This window comes from Salvelinus alpinus, chromosome 22 (assembly GCF_045679555.1).
Source record: "Salvelinus alpinus chromosome 22, SLU_Salpinus.1, whole genome shotgun sequence".
NCBI lineage: Eukaryota > Metazoa > Chordata > Actinopteri > Salmoniformes > Salmonidae > Salvelinus > Salvelinus alpinus.
Window position 1 is genome coordinate 51,807,016 of NC_092107.1, and position 18,217 is coordinate 51,825,232.

General features: G+C 45.3%; 2 protein-coding genes across 3 annotated transcripts in view; one reads left to right on the forward strand and one right to left on the reverse strand.

Moving 5' to 3' along the window:
* Positions 1 to 403: 403 nt before the first annotated feature.
* cxcr5 (chemokine (C-X-C motif) receptor 5) lies at positions 404 to 8,927 on the reverse strand. Its single transcript, XM_071360304.1, is given in 6 exon segments — positions 404 to 638; positions 641 to 817; positions 1,246 to 1,443; positions 2,454 to 2,902; positions 4,158 to 4,335; positions 8,849 to 8,927. Coding segments are annotated over 6 exon segments (1,116 nt in total). The 5' UTR covers positions 8,864 to 8,927; the 3' UTR covers positions 404 to 539.
* Positions 8,928 to 9,634: 707 nt separating this feature from the next.
* The window catches only part of ddx6 (DEAD (Asp-Glu-Ala-Asp) box helicase 6), a 21,898-nt gene continuing 13,315 nt past the window's right edge, over positions 9,635 to 18,217 (forward strand). For both annotated transcript variants that reach the window (XM_071360305.1, XM_071360306.1), the window contains exons 1-4: positions 9,635 to 9,755; positions 10,708 to 11,294; positions 11,382 to 11,445; positions 16,647 to 16,751. In XM_071360305.1, the coding sequence (XP_071216406.1) occupies positions 11,065 to 11,294; positions 11,382 to 11,445; positions 16,647 to 16,751 (399 nt within the window). In that variant the 5' untranslated portion in view covers positions 9,635 to 9,755; positions 10,708 to 11,064. The remainder of the gene's footprint in view (positions 9,756 to 10,707; positions 11,295 to 11,381; positions 11,446 to 16,646; positions 16,752 to 18,217) is intronic.

The window sequence follows — 18,217 nt, forward strand, 5'->3', positions numbered from 1 at the left end:
TTACACTTTCACACTTACAGAAAACTATCTGGGACACAAATAGATGTTTATACGCTATCTGGGACACAAATAGACGTTTATAAGCTATCTGGGACACAAATAGACGTTTATACGCTATCTGGGACACAAATAGACGTTTATAAGCTATCTGGGACACAAATAGACGTTTATACGCTATCTGGGACACAAATAGTCGTTTATACGCACAAGCGTTTGTCGCACATTGGGTTATTGCATGCAATCATGGAAGACTCCGTATGTCAGTATATATACACAAGGCTTGCACAAGCAGGTGCTTGTGGGTTGTCACAACCCCATAAAGAGAGGTTAGACATACAGTAGGTTGATTAATGATTCACAAGCTCTAACAGTAACCCCCCCCCAGCTCTTAGTTGTAACAGTGAAATCAATTTGTAAGCTGAAAATATAATAATTTTACTCATAATTAATTCAAAGATCAGATTTAACCATCAGTATCCCTTTAAAGAAACTACGTCTAAGACACCTTTCACCTGAGTTGTTACAGTAAAATATGTTGGTCAACATGAGGATTTTAGTGGTTGTGGCGGTGAGTCCTTTAGAGAATGACGCTGACGCCCTACTCCCCTCTGAGTACACCCCCTTTGCCAAAGCCTCAGTGGGCCAGCAGTCTCAGGAGATCCTGCCGAAACCGTACCCCAGTGAAGGCGTACAGCAGTGGGTTGAGGCAGCAGTGTGTGTACCCCAGGCTCTCTGTCACCACCAAGGCCTTATCCAAACTAGTCCGGGACTGGCAGCTCAAACCAGAGTCCAACCCTCGATCCACCAGGGTCCTCACCTAAACGTCACAGTGGAGAGAAGTCAATGGCATCTGTTCCATAGAGTTTATAATGCACTTATTTGACCTGGGCCACTATATAGTTCTATGTACTTTGTATTGTATAATAGGGCCCAGGGTTCTGGTCAAGAGTAGTGCACTATATAGGGAATAGGGGACCATGTAGTGCACTATATATATGTATTTATTATCTATATTCTATATCTATCTATATATATTTATTATCTATATTCTATATCTATATATATTTATTTATTATCTATATTATATATCTATCTATCTGTATATATATATATGTATTTATTGTTAATTTAAAAACAAAACAGTATAGTCTGCATGTTCTTGACTACAGAACATTTGTTTGGGGATCATCAAATAAATTAAATGAATGAATGAATGAATGAATGAATGAATGAATAAGTTCACACCAGCATGGTGATGTTGTAGGGTAGCCAGCACAGGCAGAACACAGCAGTGACTAGTGCAGCCAGCCTGATAGCTCCCTCTTTCTCCAGGCTGCGCTGACCTCTCTGGCTATGGTGCAGGGTGACCGCCACAGCGGCGTAGCAGTAGGTCATGACCCCGAGAGGCAGGAAGAAACACAGCACGTGGGTCAGGAGCCTCTCCTGGAACAGAGGTACAAATACATCCCTTGGTTTATTCCCACTAGATTGAGACACCAGGGATCCATCCTAAATGGCACCCTATTCCCTATATACACTTTTGACCAATAGGGAATAGAGTGACATTTGGGACACAGACCAGCAAATGTCTGCGTACGTGGTTATTTGAAAACATCTACTGGCTAAGTCTAACTCCCTGTCTCTGGCTGAGAGACTCCATCCAGGTCTAACTCCCTGTCTCTGGCTGAGAGACTCCATCCAGGTCTAACTCCCTGTCTCTGGCTGAGAGACTCCATCCAGGTCTAACTCCCTGTCTCTGGCTGAGAGACTCCATCCAGGTCTAACTCCCTGTCTCTGGCTGAGAGACTCCATCCAGGTCTAACTCCCTGTCTCTGGCTGAGAGACTCCATCCAGGTCTAACTCCCTGTCTCTGGCTGAGAGACTCCATCCAGGTCTAACTCCCTGTCTCTGGCTGAGAGACTCCATCCAGGTCTAACTCCCTGTCTCTGGCTGAGAGACTCCATCCAGGTCTAACTCCCTGTCTCTGGCTGAGAGACTCCATCCAGGTCTAACTCCCTGTCTCTGGCTGAGAGACTCCATCCAGGTCTAACTCCCTGTCTCTGGCTGAGAGACTCCATCCAGGTCTAACTCCCTGTCTCTGGCTGAGAGACTCCATCCAGGTCTAACTCCCTGTCTCTGGCTGAGAGACTCCATCCAGGTCTAACTCCCTGTCTCTGGCTGAGAGACTCCATCCAGGTCTAACTCCCTGTCTCTGGCTGAGAGACTCCATCCAGGTCTAACTCCCTGTCTCTGGCTGAGAGACTCCATCCAGGTCTAACTCCCTGTCTCTGGCTGAGAGACTCCATCCAGGTCTAACTCCCTGTCTCTGGCTGAGAGACTCCATGCTATGCAGGAGATTGGCTTCACCAGCTTGAGCTCCATCCAGGTCACACAAGCCAACAAAATAACTGGATCAGCGAAATGAAGTGCTGAGCCGTTTGATGGGGACCCACCGTCAGATCCCAGTTGTTTGCATGGAGACCGTGACTGTGGAAGAAGCATGAGAGCTGAGTCGGGTCTATGGGACTCTCCCCTACGGACAGGAACACAGCATTGGGGACAGACAGGGCCAGACAAATGAGCCACAGTGCCAGACAGGTGAGGTGTACGTTCCTGGGGCGTCGGCTCTGGAGGCTGGTGATGGCATGCACGATGGCCAGGTAACGGTCGAAGCCGATACATGCCAGGAGGAGACTCCCACAAAGGAAGTTGAGTCGGTTCAACAGCCCAATCAGCTTACACAGGACGTCTCCGAGCACCACGCCCAAGGACACCTGTGCCAGTGCGAAGGGGAAGGTGGCTAGCAGCATCAGATCAGCCAGGCCCAGGTGTAACAGATAGATCTCTGTGATCCTCAGGAGACCACGGCGTTTCAGCAGCACCGTTAACATCAGCCCGTTACCTGGTGGGACCGGAAGATAATACACATAAAGACTGTTACCTGGTGGAATATAAACCATAAGGTAATACACATATAGACTGTTATTAGGTGGAATATAAACCACAAGATAATACACATATAGACTGTTATTAGGTGGAATATAAACCATAAGATAATACACATATAGACTGTTATTAGGTGGAATATAAACCATAAGATAATACACATATAGACTGTTATTAGGTGGAATATAAACCATAAGATAATACACATATAGACTGTTACCTGGTGGGACCGGAAGATAATACACATATAGACTGTTATTAGGTGGAATATAAACCATAAGATAATACACATATAGACTGTTATTAGGTGGAATATAAACCACAAGATAATACACATATAGACTGTTATTAGGTGGAATATAAACCATAAGATAATACACATAAAGACTGTTATTTAGGTGGAATATAAACCATAAGGTAATACACATATAGACTGTTACCTGGTGGAATATAAACCACAAGATAATACACATATAGACTGTTATTAGGTGGAATATAAACCACAAGATAATACACATATAGACTGTTATTAGGTGGAATATAAACCATAAGATAATACACATATAGACTGTTATTAGGTGGAATATAAACCACAAGATAATACACATAAAGACTGTTACCTGGTGGAATATAAACCATAAGATAATACACATAAAGACTGTTATTAGGTGGAATATAAACCACAAGGTAATACACATATAGACTGTTATTAGGTGGAATATAAACCATAAGATAATACACATAAAGACTGTTATTAGGTGGAATATAAACCACAAGGTAATACACATATAGACTGTTATTAGGTGGAATATAAACCATAAGATAATACACATATAGACTGTTACCTGGTGGAATATAAACCACAAGATAATACACATATAGACTGTTATTAGGTGGAATATAAACCATAAGATAATACACATAAAGACTGTTACCTGGTGGAATATAAACCATAAGGTAATACACATATAGACTGTTATTAGGTGGAATATAAACCACAAGATAATACACATATAGACTGTTATTAGGTGGAATATAAACCACAAGATAATACATATATAGACTGTTATTAGGTACTGTTATACCTTGACTATTGGAAGATCCAGTAGGAACACCAGTGTGTGTGTGTGTGTGTGTGTGTGTGTGTGTGTGTGTGTGTGTGTGTGTGTGTGTGTGTGTGTGTGTGTGTGTGTGTGTGTGTGTGTGTGTACCTGTCAGCCCCAGGAAGAACACCAGGCTGTAGACCAGGGGTTGGAACACAGTATGAAACAGCTGGAGACCTGCTCCATCAGGACAGGTGTACTCAGTATCACTGCTACTGTTGTTAGAACTCTCCAGCAAATCTGAGTAGTTATCAAAGCCAGAGAAAATAACCCCCTCAAATGAACCCTGAAAAACAGGTTGAAAATCAGGTTACAAATCAGGTTCAAAAACAGGTTAAGAAACAGATAGAAAAGCATGTTTTGCTGGTGAAAGTTATATATTTTATTGTATATCGATTGATGTACTTTTCCTTTACACCTCACAGCTTGACGTCCTGAAATCACGTCACCGTCCATTGTAGCTCTTTGACAAGATAATGGATAATGATGTTGGTTCAATATAAAATGTTTTTGTGGCTTAATTTCTTTTAATTGGTGTGTGGACACGTGCAGTGAAAAGAGGTAGGAAAGGGGAAGCCCAGCAGTATAAAGGAGAGGACATCTGTGTATGTCTTTCCTCTCTGTAGAGATATAACACAAATAGACAGGAAATAGAGAGGAGAGCAGACATTTTTCACTTCCTCTCTTACGGTAAGTAGTACATGGATCTGTGATCAGGCATCCGTAACCAATTCACCCATCTGAGGATGCTATTCAATCAAACATGCATTGCTCTATGCTGTTGTTACGAAATAGCTCTTTTTTTTTTAGCCATGGTCAGAATCTAAGTGGTTCTTTGGCTGTAATAATCCAGGCTGTATCACATCCGGCCGTGATTGGGAGTCCCGTTGTAACGGGTGTCGCTCTCCTCATCCTCGGAAGAGGTGAGGAGAGAAGGATCCTCAGACCAAAACGCAGGCTTTGGGAAATAAGCCATCTTTATTGAACAACGATGATGGCAACACGAAACGAAACAAAACACTTTCAAACTACAAAACAAGAAAACGACGTTGAACGAAACCTGAACATAAACTTACATAACTAAACATAAACTTACGTACAGGAAACGGACGACATCGAAACGAAACGAAACAAACAAACGCTACAGTCCCATGTGGTGCAAACATCGACACAGACACAGGAGACAATCACCCACAAACAAACAGTGAGAATGCCCTACCTAAATATGACTCTTAATTAGAGGCAAACGCAAACCACCTGCCTCTAATCAAGAGCCATACCAGGCAAACCGAAACCAACATAGAAACAGATAACATAGAATGCCCACCCAACCTCACGTCCTGACCAACTAACACACAAAAACTAACATAAATAGGTCAGGAACGTGACAGTACCCCCCCCACAAGGTGCGAACTCCGGACGCACCAGCACAAAGTCTAGGGGAGGGTCTGGGTGGGCATCTAACCACGGTGGTGGCTCAGGCTCCGGGCGCGGTTCCCACCCCACCATAATCCATCCTAGCCCCCTCCCTTCAAGAATGTCCACCCTCTTACTTCCCCCACAAAATCCTCCTAATAACAAATCTAATAATGACAATACCGGGACAGAGAGATAAACCAAGACAGAGGGATAGATAAGACTATAGAGGTAGATAAAGATAGAGAGGGAGATCAGGATAGAGGGGCAACTCCGGACTGAAAGGCAGCTCCGGACAGAGAGACAGCTCTGGACTGATGGGCAGTTCTGGGTATCTAGCCTTTTCAGGCTGAAGGGCAGCTCATGGCTGACTGACGACTCTCGATGCTCATGGCTGGCTGACGGCTCTCGACGCTCATGGCAGGCTGACGGCTCTCGACGCTCATGGCAGGCTGACGGCTCTCGACGCTCATGGCAGGCTGACGGCTCTCGACGCTCATGGCAGGCTGACGGCTCTCGACGCTCATGGCAGGCTGACGGCTCTCGACGCTCATGGCAGGCTGACGGCTCTCGACGCTCATGGCAGGCTGACGGCTCTCGACGCTCATGGCAGGCTGACGGCTCTCGACGCTCATGGCAGGCTGACGGCTCTCGACGCTCATGGCTCTCTGACGGCTCTGGCTGCTCATGGCTCTCTGACGGCTCTGGCTGCTCATGGCTCTCTGACGGCTCTGGCTGCTCATGGCTCTCTGACGGCTCTGGCTGCTCATGGCTCTCTGACGGCTCTGGCTGCTCATGGCTCTCTGACGGCTCTGGCTGCTCATGGCTCGCTGACGGCTCTGGCAGATCCTGTCTGATTGGCGGCTCTGGCAGATCCTGTCTGGCTGGCGGCTCTGGCAGATCCTGTCTGATTGGCGGCTCTGGCAGATCCTGTCTGATTGGCGGCTCTGGCAGATCCTGTCTGGTTGGCGGCTCTGGCAGATCCTGTCTGACGGGCGGCTCTAGCGGCTCCTGTCTGGCGGACGGCTCTAGCGGCTCCTGTCTGGCGGACGGCTCTGTAGGCTCATGGCAGACGGGCGGCTTTGCAGGCTCATGGCAGACGGGCGGCTTTGCAGGCTCATTGCAGACGGATGGCTCAGACGGCGCTGGGGAGACGGATGGCTCAGATGGCGCTGGGGAGACGGATGGCTCAGATGGCGCTGGGGAGACGGATGGCTCAGATGGCGCTGGTGAGACGGATGGCTCAGATGGCGCTGGGGAGACGGATGGCTCTGGCCGGATACGGCGCACTGTAGACCTGGTGCGTGGTGCCGGAACTGGAGGCACCGGGCTAATGATAAGCACCTTCCTACTAGTGCGTGGAGCAGGGACAGGGCACACTGGACTCTCAAAGCGTACTCTATACCTGGTGCGTGGTACCGGCACTGGTGGCACCGGGCTGAGGGCACGCACCTCAGGACTAGTACGGGGAGAAGTGACAGTGTGTACAGGACTTAGGAGACGCACAGGTGGCTTAGTGCGTGGGGCCGGAACTGGAGGCACCGAACTGGATACACGCACTATAGGGAGAGTGCGTGGAGGAGGAACAGGGCTCTGGAAATGCACTGGTAGCCTAGTGCGTAATGTAGGCACTGTAGGTACTAGGCTGGGGCGGGGAGGTGGCGCCGGAAATACCGGACCGTGCAGGCGTACTGGCTCTCTTGAGCATTGAGCCTGCCCAACCTTACCTGGTTGAATGCTCCCGGTCGCCCGACCAGTGCGGGGAGGTGGAATAACCCGCACCGGGCTGTGTAGGCGAACCGGGGAAACCATGCGTAAGGCAGGTGCCATGTATGCCGGCCCGAGGAGACGCACTGGAGACCAGACGCGTTGAGCCGGCCTCATGACACCTGGCTCAATGCCCAATCTAGCCCTACCAGTGCGGGGAGGTGGAATAACCCGCACTGGGCTATGCACACGTACAGGAGACACCGTGCGCTCTACTGCGTAACACGGTGTCTGCCCGTACTCTCGCTCTCCACGGTAATTACAGGGAGTAGGCGCAGGTTTCCTACCTGACCTCGCCACTCTCCCTTTAAGCCCCCCCTTGAGAAATTTTTTGGGTTTTCCCACAGGCTTCCTACCGCTTCGTCGTGCTGCCTCCATTCGCCGGTATCCCTCCTCGCACTGCGCCAGAGAATCCCAGGCGGGCTCCGGCACTCTCCCTGGGTTGATCGCCCACCTGTCGATCTCCTCCCACGTAGTGTAACCCAGATCCTTTGTAGGTTCTTTTTCCTGCCTCCGAGCTAGCTCCTCATATCGCCGCCTCTCTGCTTTCGCTGCCTCCAGCTCAGCTTTGGGGCGGTTATATTCTCCTGGTACCTCCCGGTCTAAAATTTCCTCCCATGTCCATAAATCCTTGTATTGCTCCTGTTGCCGCTGGTCATGCTGCTTGGTCCTATGGTGGGTGATTCTGTAACGGGTGTCGCTCTCCTCATCCTCGGAAGAGGTGAGGAGAGAAGGATCCTCAGACCAAAACGCAGGCTTTGGGAAATAAGCCATCTTTATTGAACAACGATGATGGCAACACGAAACGAAACAAAACACTTTCAAACTACAAAACAAGAAAACGACGTTGAACGAAACCTGAACATAAACTTACATAACTAAACATAAACTTACGTACAGGAAACGGACGACATCGAAACGAAACGAAACAAACAAACGCTACAGTCCCATGTGGTGCAAACATCGACACAGACACAGGAGACAATCACCCACAAACAAACAGTGAGAATGCCCTACCTAAATATGACTCTTAATTAGAGGCAAACGCAAACCACCTGCCTCTAATCAAGAGCCATACCAGGCAAACCGAAACCAACATAGAAACAGATAACATAGAATGCCCACCCAACCTCACGTCCTGACCAACTAACACACAAAAACTAACATAAATAGGTCAGGAACGTGACACCCGTAGGGCGGCGCACAATTGGCACAGTGTCGTCCGGGTTTGGCCGGAGTAGGCTGTCATTGTAAATAAGAATTTCTTCTTAACTGACTTGCCAATTAAATAAAGGTTACACATTGTACAGATTAAAAAATATATATATTAATAAAGGGATTTAAAACAGTATTTATTCTGTCAACACCATTACAATAAACTAACCAATTGAATATTACCGTTTCATTTCAATAGATTTACATTTTCTAAAGTAACCTTACTTTACATAATTTTTTTTACTTTAAATTAAAAATTATATTTTTCTGCTGGTTAACTCAAGAATCAGAACAACCAGATATAGTAAACCCACATTTCTAGCTCTGGAGGCAATGCTCACTTACAAAAATAATCTGCTCAGACCTGCATGGATGTAAAGCATTCAGTTAGCCAGACTCACCTCCTCATAAGTCATTTTTGTGTGCTTGTTATACTAATTTCAGGTGACCCTGATGTGGTGTGTGTAATGTTGGGTTTGGGTTTTATATCCCTTGACCCCCCCCCCCCCCCCCCATGCTATAAACAGACAATAACTATTCAACCAATGCAGTAGTCACTTCCTCAATACGCTTGTTTATGATGCGCCCATGAGTGATCTGATTGATTATAGTTGGCTAGTAGGGTTAAGTTGGTTCATAAAGTTATGAGCTTTAAAATGCATGATTTTATTCCCTCATGTTCTATTCATCAGATCAAATAGAAGAGGAACTAATGAGGTGGTTAGCTGGAATTAATGGATGCAATGAGGGAGTTATGCATTAACATAATTACAGTGTTTAAACAATGTTCAGAATTTGCACAATTTAGATTTGGCACATTTCTTTGGGTTTTTATATCCATTGAACAATGAGCAGTTCATCATGACTTATCATGCATGCATGTTATTTGATTCACATTTAGATTTGACATTTAAATAAAATAGCAGAAATGTATTTTACTTGTGTGGTGCATATGGGTGGCAGAGGACAAATGACAACACAGGCATGCAGTTTCATCTACATCTGAAGAAAAGGGATTGCTAGGCTGCGATACTGAGAAGTATTTCGCTTGCTGAATATTGTGAAGAATGCTATTAATAGTTATTGTGCTGTGTACACGTCTATATCGTTGCATGTGTAATAAAGAAATCGTTTTTTCAGGTGATTATTATGGCATTGAATCAGGTGATGATGACGGACAGTGGGAGGGCTTAAATAGAAGGGGAGGCCATCTTGGTCTTTCTGTTTTAGACCAAACCGTAGCTTTACAAATAACAGCTGACAGCAGAGAAGTCAAAAAACAACAACAGATAATATCAACAATCCGCGGTAACTGTTCACTTAATCCTCTCCTTGTAGACTATATTTGACCTGATATACATGTACCGACCAGTATTTCTATGTGGGGTGTTTTGGCAGCGGGCGTATCTTTTTTTCCAATGTTTTGTGCTCATGGCGTTAACGTTACTTCAGCCTGCGTCCCTTCTGGTTTTAACCTTAGCTAGCAAAATAGCTAGCTAGCTAACATTAGTTAGCTAGGTCGCTAACTAACGTAGGTAGCTACGTCGGGAAAGTGATGTTTGTTTAATACTTTAAGTGTGTTTCTAAATATGTGATTTATGTTGACTTTCCTCTAAATATCCACCTGGCATAAATAATGTTTTTTTTTGCCGCGCCGCTAGCTAGCTAACGTTATCAATCAAATTTATTTTTAAAGCCCTTTTTACATCAGCAGATGTCAGAAAATGCTTATGCCGAAACGAAACCCAGCCTTAAACGCCAAGTAATGCAGATGTAGAAGCACGGTGGCTAGGAGGAACTCCCTAGTTAACGTTAGCTAGTTAGCTAGCTACCGGTTAGCAGACGTTTGGCTAACACACGGCTAGTTAGTTAGCAAGTTTTACTAGTTAGATATTATCGCTAACGCGTCGAAGGTGCACCACGTTTTGACAACATTTTGGGGTCTGTATGCAATTAGCTACTAGTGAGACTATTTATTAAACGCACCACTCCCGGCTAGTTAATTTGTAGCTGGCTAAACCGTCGGGCTAGTTTACAAACTAGCAACTAGTGCTAGTTCTAACGCGTTAGTTAGTGACATGGTTTTATTGGCTACGTTAAAGAACTAGCTAGAACTCCGCTGTGAACTGAACTTGATAACTAGCTAAATTAGGTACCTCACTTTTCCTTTTTCTTTTTTTTAAAACAATTTTTGTATGAACAATAACGTCTTCCGTGATAACATGTCTAAACCCTGTCTGACACTTCTTCTCTACCTCAGGGTGAAGAGTTCTGGGGATGGAAGTATTTAAGACAGGTGTGACCATGCAGCCTCTGGCGTAAGGCGCTCTGACCTATGCTACACCAAGCGTCAATAGACCGGGGTTTCTTTTTTTCTTTTTTTGTTGTTGCTTGTGTCAGTCATTTTGTTGACAGTTTTTGATGAGATGTTCCGCAAAGAACAATACTATTGAGGAACAGGAGAGGAGACGATTGCTTCTATCTAATTACATTTGCTTTGGATAACAGCCTGTGAGAAGTCAGACTATTCCTCAAGATTTATTCCCCCCCCCCCCACACCACCACAATCAGAATAGAACTGTATCACGCCCTTTGTGGATAGGATAATTGACTAGCCATGAGTACCGCCAGTACCCATAACCCAGTGATACTGGGCCATTCCAGCCAGAATGGCCAGCTCCGAGGCCCGGTGGTGAAGCCTGCAGGAGGGCAGGGCAGCGGAGGAGGAAGTCATCAGACACATCAGCCCAGCCAGATGAAGCAGGCCTCCAGCACAATCAACAACGGCACTGGGCCTAGCAGCACCCAGTTGGCTAAAGCTACCCCCACAGCCAATACTGTCATCAAGTGAGTCCTAGTTAATTTACAGTGAACGAATGGCACTCAAGCGTTCTCTTTTGGGGCATGTACTCATAACTCATAATTTTTCCACAGGCCTGGAGATGACTGGAAGAGGAATTTGACGCTCCCTCCAAAAGACATGAGGATGAGAACTTCGGTAAGGACATGTTCCCTTTTGAATCAAATGTAGTTTAAACTGTTGTAGTTATTGCCGTGGTCTAGTGTAAAGGGCGTGTGTGATTTTTATTTATTTAACCTTTATTTAACTTGGCATGTCAGTTAAGAACAAATTCTTATTTACAATGACGGCCTCCAAAAGGCAAAAGGCCTCCTACGGGAATGGGGGTCTGGGATTAAAAATAAATACAATATAAATATAGGATAAAACACATCGCAACAAGCGGGACAACACAACACTACATAAAGAGAGAGTAGCTTAGCATTAGCAAAAAGAGTGCTAGCTTAGCATTTTGCGCTGTGTCCCTGAAGCTACCTCTGACTGGGCTTAAATCAGTGTCCTCTGTCTGGCCAACACACGTGACTGCCCGCTTGACAATGTACAAACCAGTTAAGCTATAGAAAAGGATCCAATTCAATAGCGCCACTGGCAACATTTCAGGTTGGCTTTGGAGTGAGATTACGGCACGTTCTTATCTTACACTAGGGCAGTAGTAGTCAGGTTCTTATGTTACACTAGGGCAGTAGTAGTCAGGTTCTTATGTTACACTAGGGCAGTAGTAGTCTGGTTCTTATCTTACACTAGGGCAGTAGTAGTCAGGTTCTTATGTTACACTAGGGCAGTAGTAGTCGGGTTCTTATGTTACACTAGGGCAGTAGTAGTCGGGTTCTTATGTTACACTAGGGCAGTAGTAGTCTGGTTCTTATGTTACACTAGGGCAGTAGTAGTCTGGTTCTTATGTTACACTAGGGCAGTAGTAGTCTGGTTCTTATGTTACACTAGGGCAGTAGTAGTCGGGTCCTTATGTTACACTAGGGCAGTAGTAGTCGGGTTCTTATGTTACACTAGGGCAGTAGTAGTCGGGTTCTTATCTTACACTAGGGCAGTAGTCGGGTCCTTATGTTACACTAGGGCAGTAGTAGTCGGGTTCTTATGTTACACTAGGGCAGTAGTCGGGTCCTTATGTTACACTAGGGCAGTAGTCGGGTCCTTATGTTACACTAGGGCAGTAGTAGTCGGGTCCTTATGTTACACTAGGGCAGTAGTAGTCTGGTTCTTATGTTACACTAGGGCAGTAGTCTGGTTCTTATGTTACACTAGGGCAGTAGTAGTCTGGTTCTTATGTTACACTAGGGCAGTAGTAGTCGGGTTCTTATGTTACACTAGGGCAGTAGTAGTCTGGTTCTTATGTTACACTAGGGCAGTAGTAGTCGGGTTCTTATGTTAAACTAGGGCAGTAGTAGTCGGGTTCTTATGTTACACTAGGGCAGTAGTAGTCGGGTTCTTATGTTACACTAGGGCAGTAGTAGTCGGGTTCTTGTGTTACACTAGGGCAGTAGTAGTCTGGTTCTTATGTTACACTAGGGCAGTAGTAGTCTGGTTCTTATGTTACACTAGGGCAGTAGTAGTCAGGTTCTTGTGTTACACTAGGGCAGTAGTAGTCTGGTTCTTATGTTACACTAGGGCAGTAGTAGTCTGGTTCTTATGTTACACTAGGGCAGTAGTAGTCTGGTTCTTATGTTACACTAGGGCAGTAGTAGTCTGGTTCTTATGTTACACTAGGGCAGTAGTAGTCTGGTTCTTATGTTACACTAGGGCAGTAGTCTGGTTCTTATGTTACACTAGGGCAGTAGTAGTCTGGTTCTTAGGTTACACTAGGGCAGTAGTAGTCGGGTTCTTATGTTACACTAGGGCAGTAGTAGTCTGGTTCTTATGTTACACTAGGGCAGTAGTAGTCGGGTTCTTATGTTAAACTAGGGCAGTAGTAGTCGGGTTCTTATGTTACACTAGGGCAGTAGTAGTCGGGTTCTTATGTTACACTAGGGCAGTAGTCAGGTTCTTATGTTACACTAGGGCAGTAGTAGTCTGGTTCTTATGTTACACTAGGGCAGTAGTAGTCGGGTCCTTATGTTACACTAGGGCAGTAGTAGTCGGGTTCTTATGTTACACTAGGGCAGTAGTAGTCGGGTTCTTATGTTACACTAGGGCAGTAGTAGTCAGGTTCTTATGTTACACTAGGGCAGTAGTAGTCAGGTTCTTATGTTACACTAGGGCAGTAGTAGTCGGGTTCTTATGTTACACTAGGGCAGTAGTAGTCGGGTTCTTATGTTACACTAGGGCAGTAGTAGTCTGGTTCTTATGTTACACTAGGGCAGTAGTAGTCGGGTTCTTATGTTACACTAGGGCAGTAGTCGGGTTCTTATGTTACACTAGGGCAGTAGTAGTCGGGTTCTTATGTTACACTAGGGCAGTAGTAGTCTGGTTCTTATGTTACACTAGGGCAGTAGTAGTCGGGTTCTTATGTTACACTAGGGCAGTAGTAGTCGGGTTCTTATGTTACACTGGGGCAGTAGTAGTCTGGTTCTTATGTTACACTGGGGCAGTAGTAGTCGGGTTCTTATGTTACACTAGGGCAGTAGTAGTCGGGTTCTTATGTTACACTGGGGCAGTAGTAGTCTGGTTCTTATGTTACACTGGGGCAGTAGTAGTCTGGTTCTTATGTTACACTGGGGCAGTAGTAGTCTGGTTCTTATGTTACACTGGGGCAGTAGTAGTCTGGTTCTTATGTTACACTAGGGCAGTAGTAGTCGGGTTCTTATGTTACACTAGGGCAGTAGTAGTCTGGTTCTTATGTTACACTAGGGCAGTAGTAGTCGGGTTCTTATGTTACACTGGGGCAGTAGTAGTCTGGTTCTTATGTTACACTAGGGCAGTAGTAGTCGGGTTCTTATGTTACACTGGGGCAGTAGTAGTCGGGTTCTTATGTTACACTAGGGCAGTAGTAGTCGGGTTCTTATGTTACACTAGGGCAGTAGTAGTCTGGTTCTTATGTTACACTGGGGCAGTAGTAGTCTGGTTCTTATGTTACACTGGGGCAGTAGTAGTAGTCGGGTTCTTATGTTACACTAGGGCAGTAGTAGTCGGGTTCTTATGTTACACTAGGGCAGTAGTAGTCGGGTTCTTATGTTACACTAGGGCAGTAGTAGTCGGGTTCTTATGTTACACTAGGGCAGTAGTAGTCGGGTTCTTATGTTACACTAGGGCAGTAGTAGTCGGGTTCTTATGTTACACTAGGGCAGTAGTAGTCGGGTTCTTATGTTACACTAGGGCAGTAGTAGTCTGGTTCTTATGTTACACTAGGGCAGTAGTAGTCTGGTTCTTATGTTACACTAGGGCAGTAGTAGTCGGGTTCTTATGTTACACTAGGGCAGTAGTAGTCGGGTTCTTATGTTACACTAGGGCAGTAGTAGTCTGGTTCTTATGTTACACTAGGGCAGTAGTAGTCGGGTTCTTATGTTACACTAGGGCAGTAGTAGTCTGGTTCTTATGTTACACTGGGGCAGTAGTAGTCTGGTTCTTATGTTACACTAGGGCAGTAGTAGTCTGGTTCTTATGTTACACTAGGGCAGTAGTAGTCTGGTTCTAATGTTACACTAGGGCAGTAGTAGTCGGGTTCTTATGTTACACTAGGGCAGTAGTAGTCTGGTTCTTATGTTACACTAGGGCAGTAGTAGTCTGGTTCTTATGTTACACTAGGGCAGTAGTAGTCGGGTTCTTATGTTACACTAGGGCAGTAGTAGTCTGGTTCTTATGTTACACTGGGGCAGTAGTAGTCTGGTTCTTATGTTACACTAGGGCAGTAGTAGTCTGGTTCTTATGTTACACTAGGGCAGTAGTAGTCAGGTTCTTATGTTACACTAGGGCAGTAGTAGTCTGGTTCTTATGTTACACTAGGGCAGTAGTAGTCGGGTTCTTATGTTACACTAGGGCAGTAGTAGTCTGGTTCTTATGTTACACTAGGGCAGTAGTAGTCTGGTTCTTATGTTACACTGGGGCAGTAGTAGTCGGGTTCCTATGTTACACTGGGGCAGTAGTAGTCTGGTTCTTATGTTACACAAGGGCAGTAGTAGTCTGGTTCTTATGTTACACTGGGGCAGTAGTAGTCTGGTTCTTATGTTACACTAGGGCAGTAGTAGTCTGGTTCTTATGTTACACTAGGGCAGTAGTAGTCTGGTTCTTATGTTACACTAGGGCAGTAGTAGTCTGGTTCTTATGTTACACTAGGGCAGTAGTAGTCGGGTTCTTATGTTACACTAGGGCAGTAGTAGTCTGGTTCTTATCTTACACTAGGGCAGTAGTAGTCGGGTCCTTATCTTACACTAGGGCAGTAGTAGTCGGGTCCTTATCTTACACTAGGGCAGTAGTAGTCGGGTCCTTATGTTACACTAGGGCAGTAGTAGTCGGGTCCTTATGTTACACTAGGGCAGTAGTAGTCGGGTTCTTATGTTACACTAGGGCAGTAGTAGTCGGGTTCTTATGTTACACTAGGGCAGTAGTAGTCGGGTTCTTATGTTACACTAGGGCAGTAGTAGTCTGGTTCTTATGTTACACTAGGGCAGTAGTAGTCTGGTTCTTATGTTACACTAGGGCAGTAGTAGTCGGGTTCTTATGTTACACTAGGGCAGTAGTAGTCGGGTTCTTATGTTACACTAGGGCAGTAGTAGTCTGGTTCTTATGTTACACTAGGGCAGTAGTAGTCTGGTTCTTATGTTACACTAGGGCAGTAGTAGTCGGGTTCTTATGTTACACTAGGGCAGTAGTAGTCGGGTTCTTATGTTACACTAGGGCAGTAGTAGTCGGGTTCTTATGTTACACTAGGGCAGTAGTAGTCGGGTTCTTATGTTACACTAGGGCAGTAGTAGTCGGGTTCTTATGTTACACTAGGGCAGTAGTAGTCGGGTTCTTATGTTACACTAGGGCAGTAGTCTGGTTCTTATGTTACACTGGGGCAGTAGTAGTCTGGTTCTTATGTTACACTAGGGCAGTAGTAGTCGGGTTCTTATGTTACACTAGGGCAGTAGTAGTCGGGTTCTTATGTTACACTAGGGCAGTAGTAGTCGGGTTCTTATGTTACACTAGGGCAGTAGTAGTCGGGTTCTTATGTTACACTAGGGCAGTAGTAGTCGGGTTCTTATGTTACACTAGGGCAGTAGTAGTCGGGTTCTTATGTTACACTAGGGCAGTAGTAGTCGGGTTCTTATGTTACACTAGGGCAGTAGTAGTCGGGTTCTTATGTTACACTAGGGCAGTAGTAGTCAGGTTCTTATGTCATTTTCTCTCATTATAATCAATGTTAAGTTGATTCAATGTTGATTCAATGTTGATCCGATGTACAACAGGACGTAACGGCGACTAAAGGCAATGAGTTTGAAGACTACTGCCTGAAGAGGGAGCTGCTGATGGGCATCTTTGAGATGGGCTGGGAGAAACCCTCTCCAATACAGGTACGCTAAGAGCTAATGTTGCTACGTAGCCGCTGCATACAGGACACTGACTGCATGGTATGTGTATTAGCTCTTGTTCGTGACTCTGTTCTATTTCATTACCCAAGAGCCATTGCAGAAGGCGTCTTCTGTAAGGGGGAGTTTGGTTAATTTATGAGCGCCTGCGCTCAATCTGAACATTAACACGTTGCGGTACGGTTTTGGAAGCGTATGGACCTTACCTTTTCATATCGGTGTGAATTAAAATAAAAAGTTAAATTGATACATACCTTGATAGGGTCAGTGTTCCCACATGGCCATATCACGTTACAGCCGTTTACGGAAGACGAGGCGACCACCTATGTTAATTAGCTATCTAGCAAGCCCCTAACACCTGTGTAAGGTTACTCTGGAAGTGTAGTTTCTAGGATGGAGGCTGTATGGATCTGTAACTGCTACAGTGTAGTTTAGTAGGATGGAGGCTCCATAGCTGTATGGATCTGTAACTGCTACAGTGTAGTTTAGTAGGATGGAGGCTCCATAGCTGTATGGATCTGTAACTGCTACAGTGTAGTTTAGTAGGATGGAGGCTCCATAGCTGTATGGATCTGTAACTGCTACAGTGTAGTTTAGTAGGATGGAGGGTCCATAGCTGTATGGATCTGTAACTGCTACAGTGTAGTTTAGTAGGATGGAGGCTCCATAGCTGTATGGATCTGTAACTGCTGCCAGTGTAGTTTAGTAGGATGGAGGCTCCATAGCTGTATGGATCTGTAACTGCTACAGTGTAGTTTAGTAGGATGGAGGCTCCATAGCTGTATGGATCTGTAACTACTACAGTGTAGTTTAGTAGGATGAAGGCTGTATGGATCTCTAACTGTTACAGTGTAGTTTAGTAGGATGGAGGGTCCATAGCTGTATGGATCTGTAACTGCTACAGTGTAGTTTAGTAGGATGGAGGCTCCATAGCTGTATGGATCTGTAACTGCTGCCAGTGTAGTTTAGTAGGATGGAGGCTCCATAGCTGTATGGATCTGTAACTGCTACAGTGTAGTTTAGTAGGATGGAGGCTCCATAGCTGTATGGATCTGTAACTGCTACAGTGTAGTTTAGTAGGATGGAGGGTCCATAGCTGTATGGATCTGTAACCGCTACAGTGTAGTTTAGTAGGATGGAGGCTCCATAGCTGTATGGATCTGTAACTGCTACAGTGTAGTTTAGTAGGATGGAGGCTCCATAGCTGTATGGATCTGTAACTGCTGCCAGTGTAGTTTAGTAGGATGGAGGGTCCATAGCTGTATGGATCTGTAACTGCTACAGTGTAGTTTAGTAGGATGGAGGCTCCATAGCTGTATGGATCTGTAACTGCTGCCAGTGTAGTTTAGTAGGATGGAGGCTCCATAGCTGTATGGATCTGTAACTGCTACAGTGTAGTTTAGTAGGATGGAGGCTCCATAGCTGTATGGATCTGTAACTGCTACAGTGTA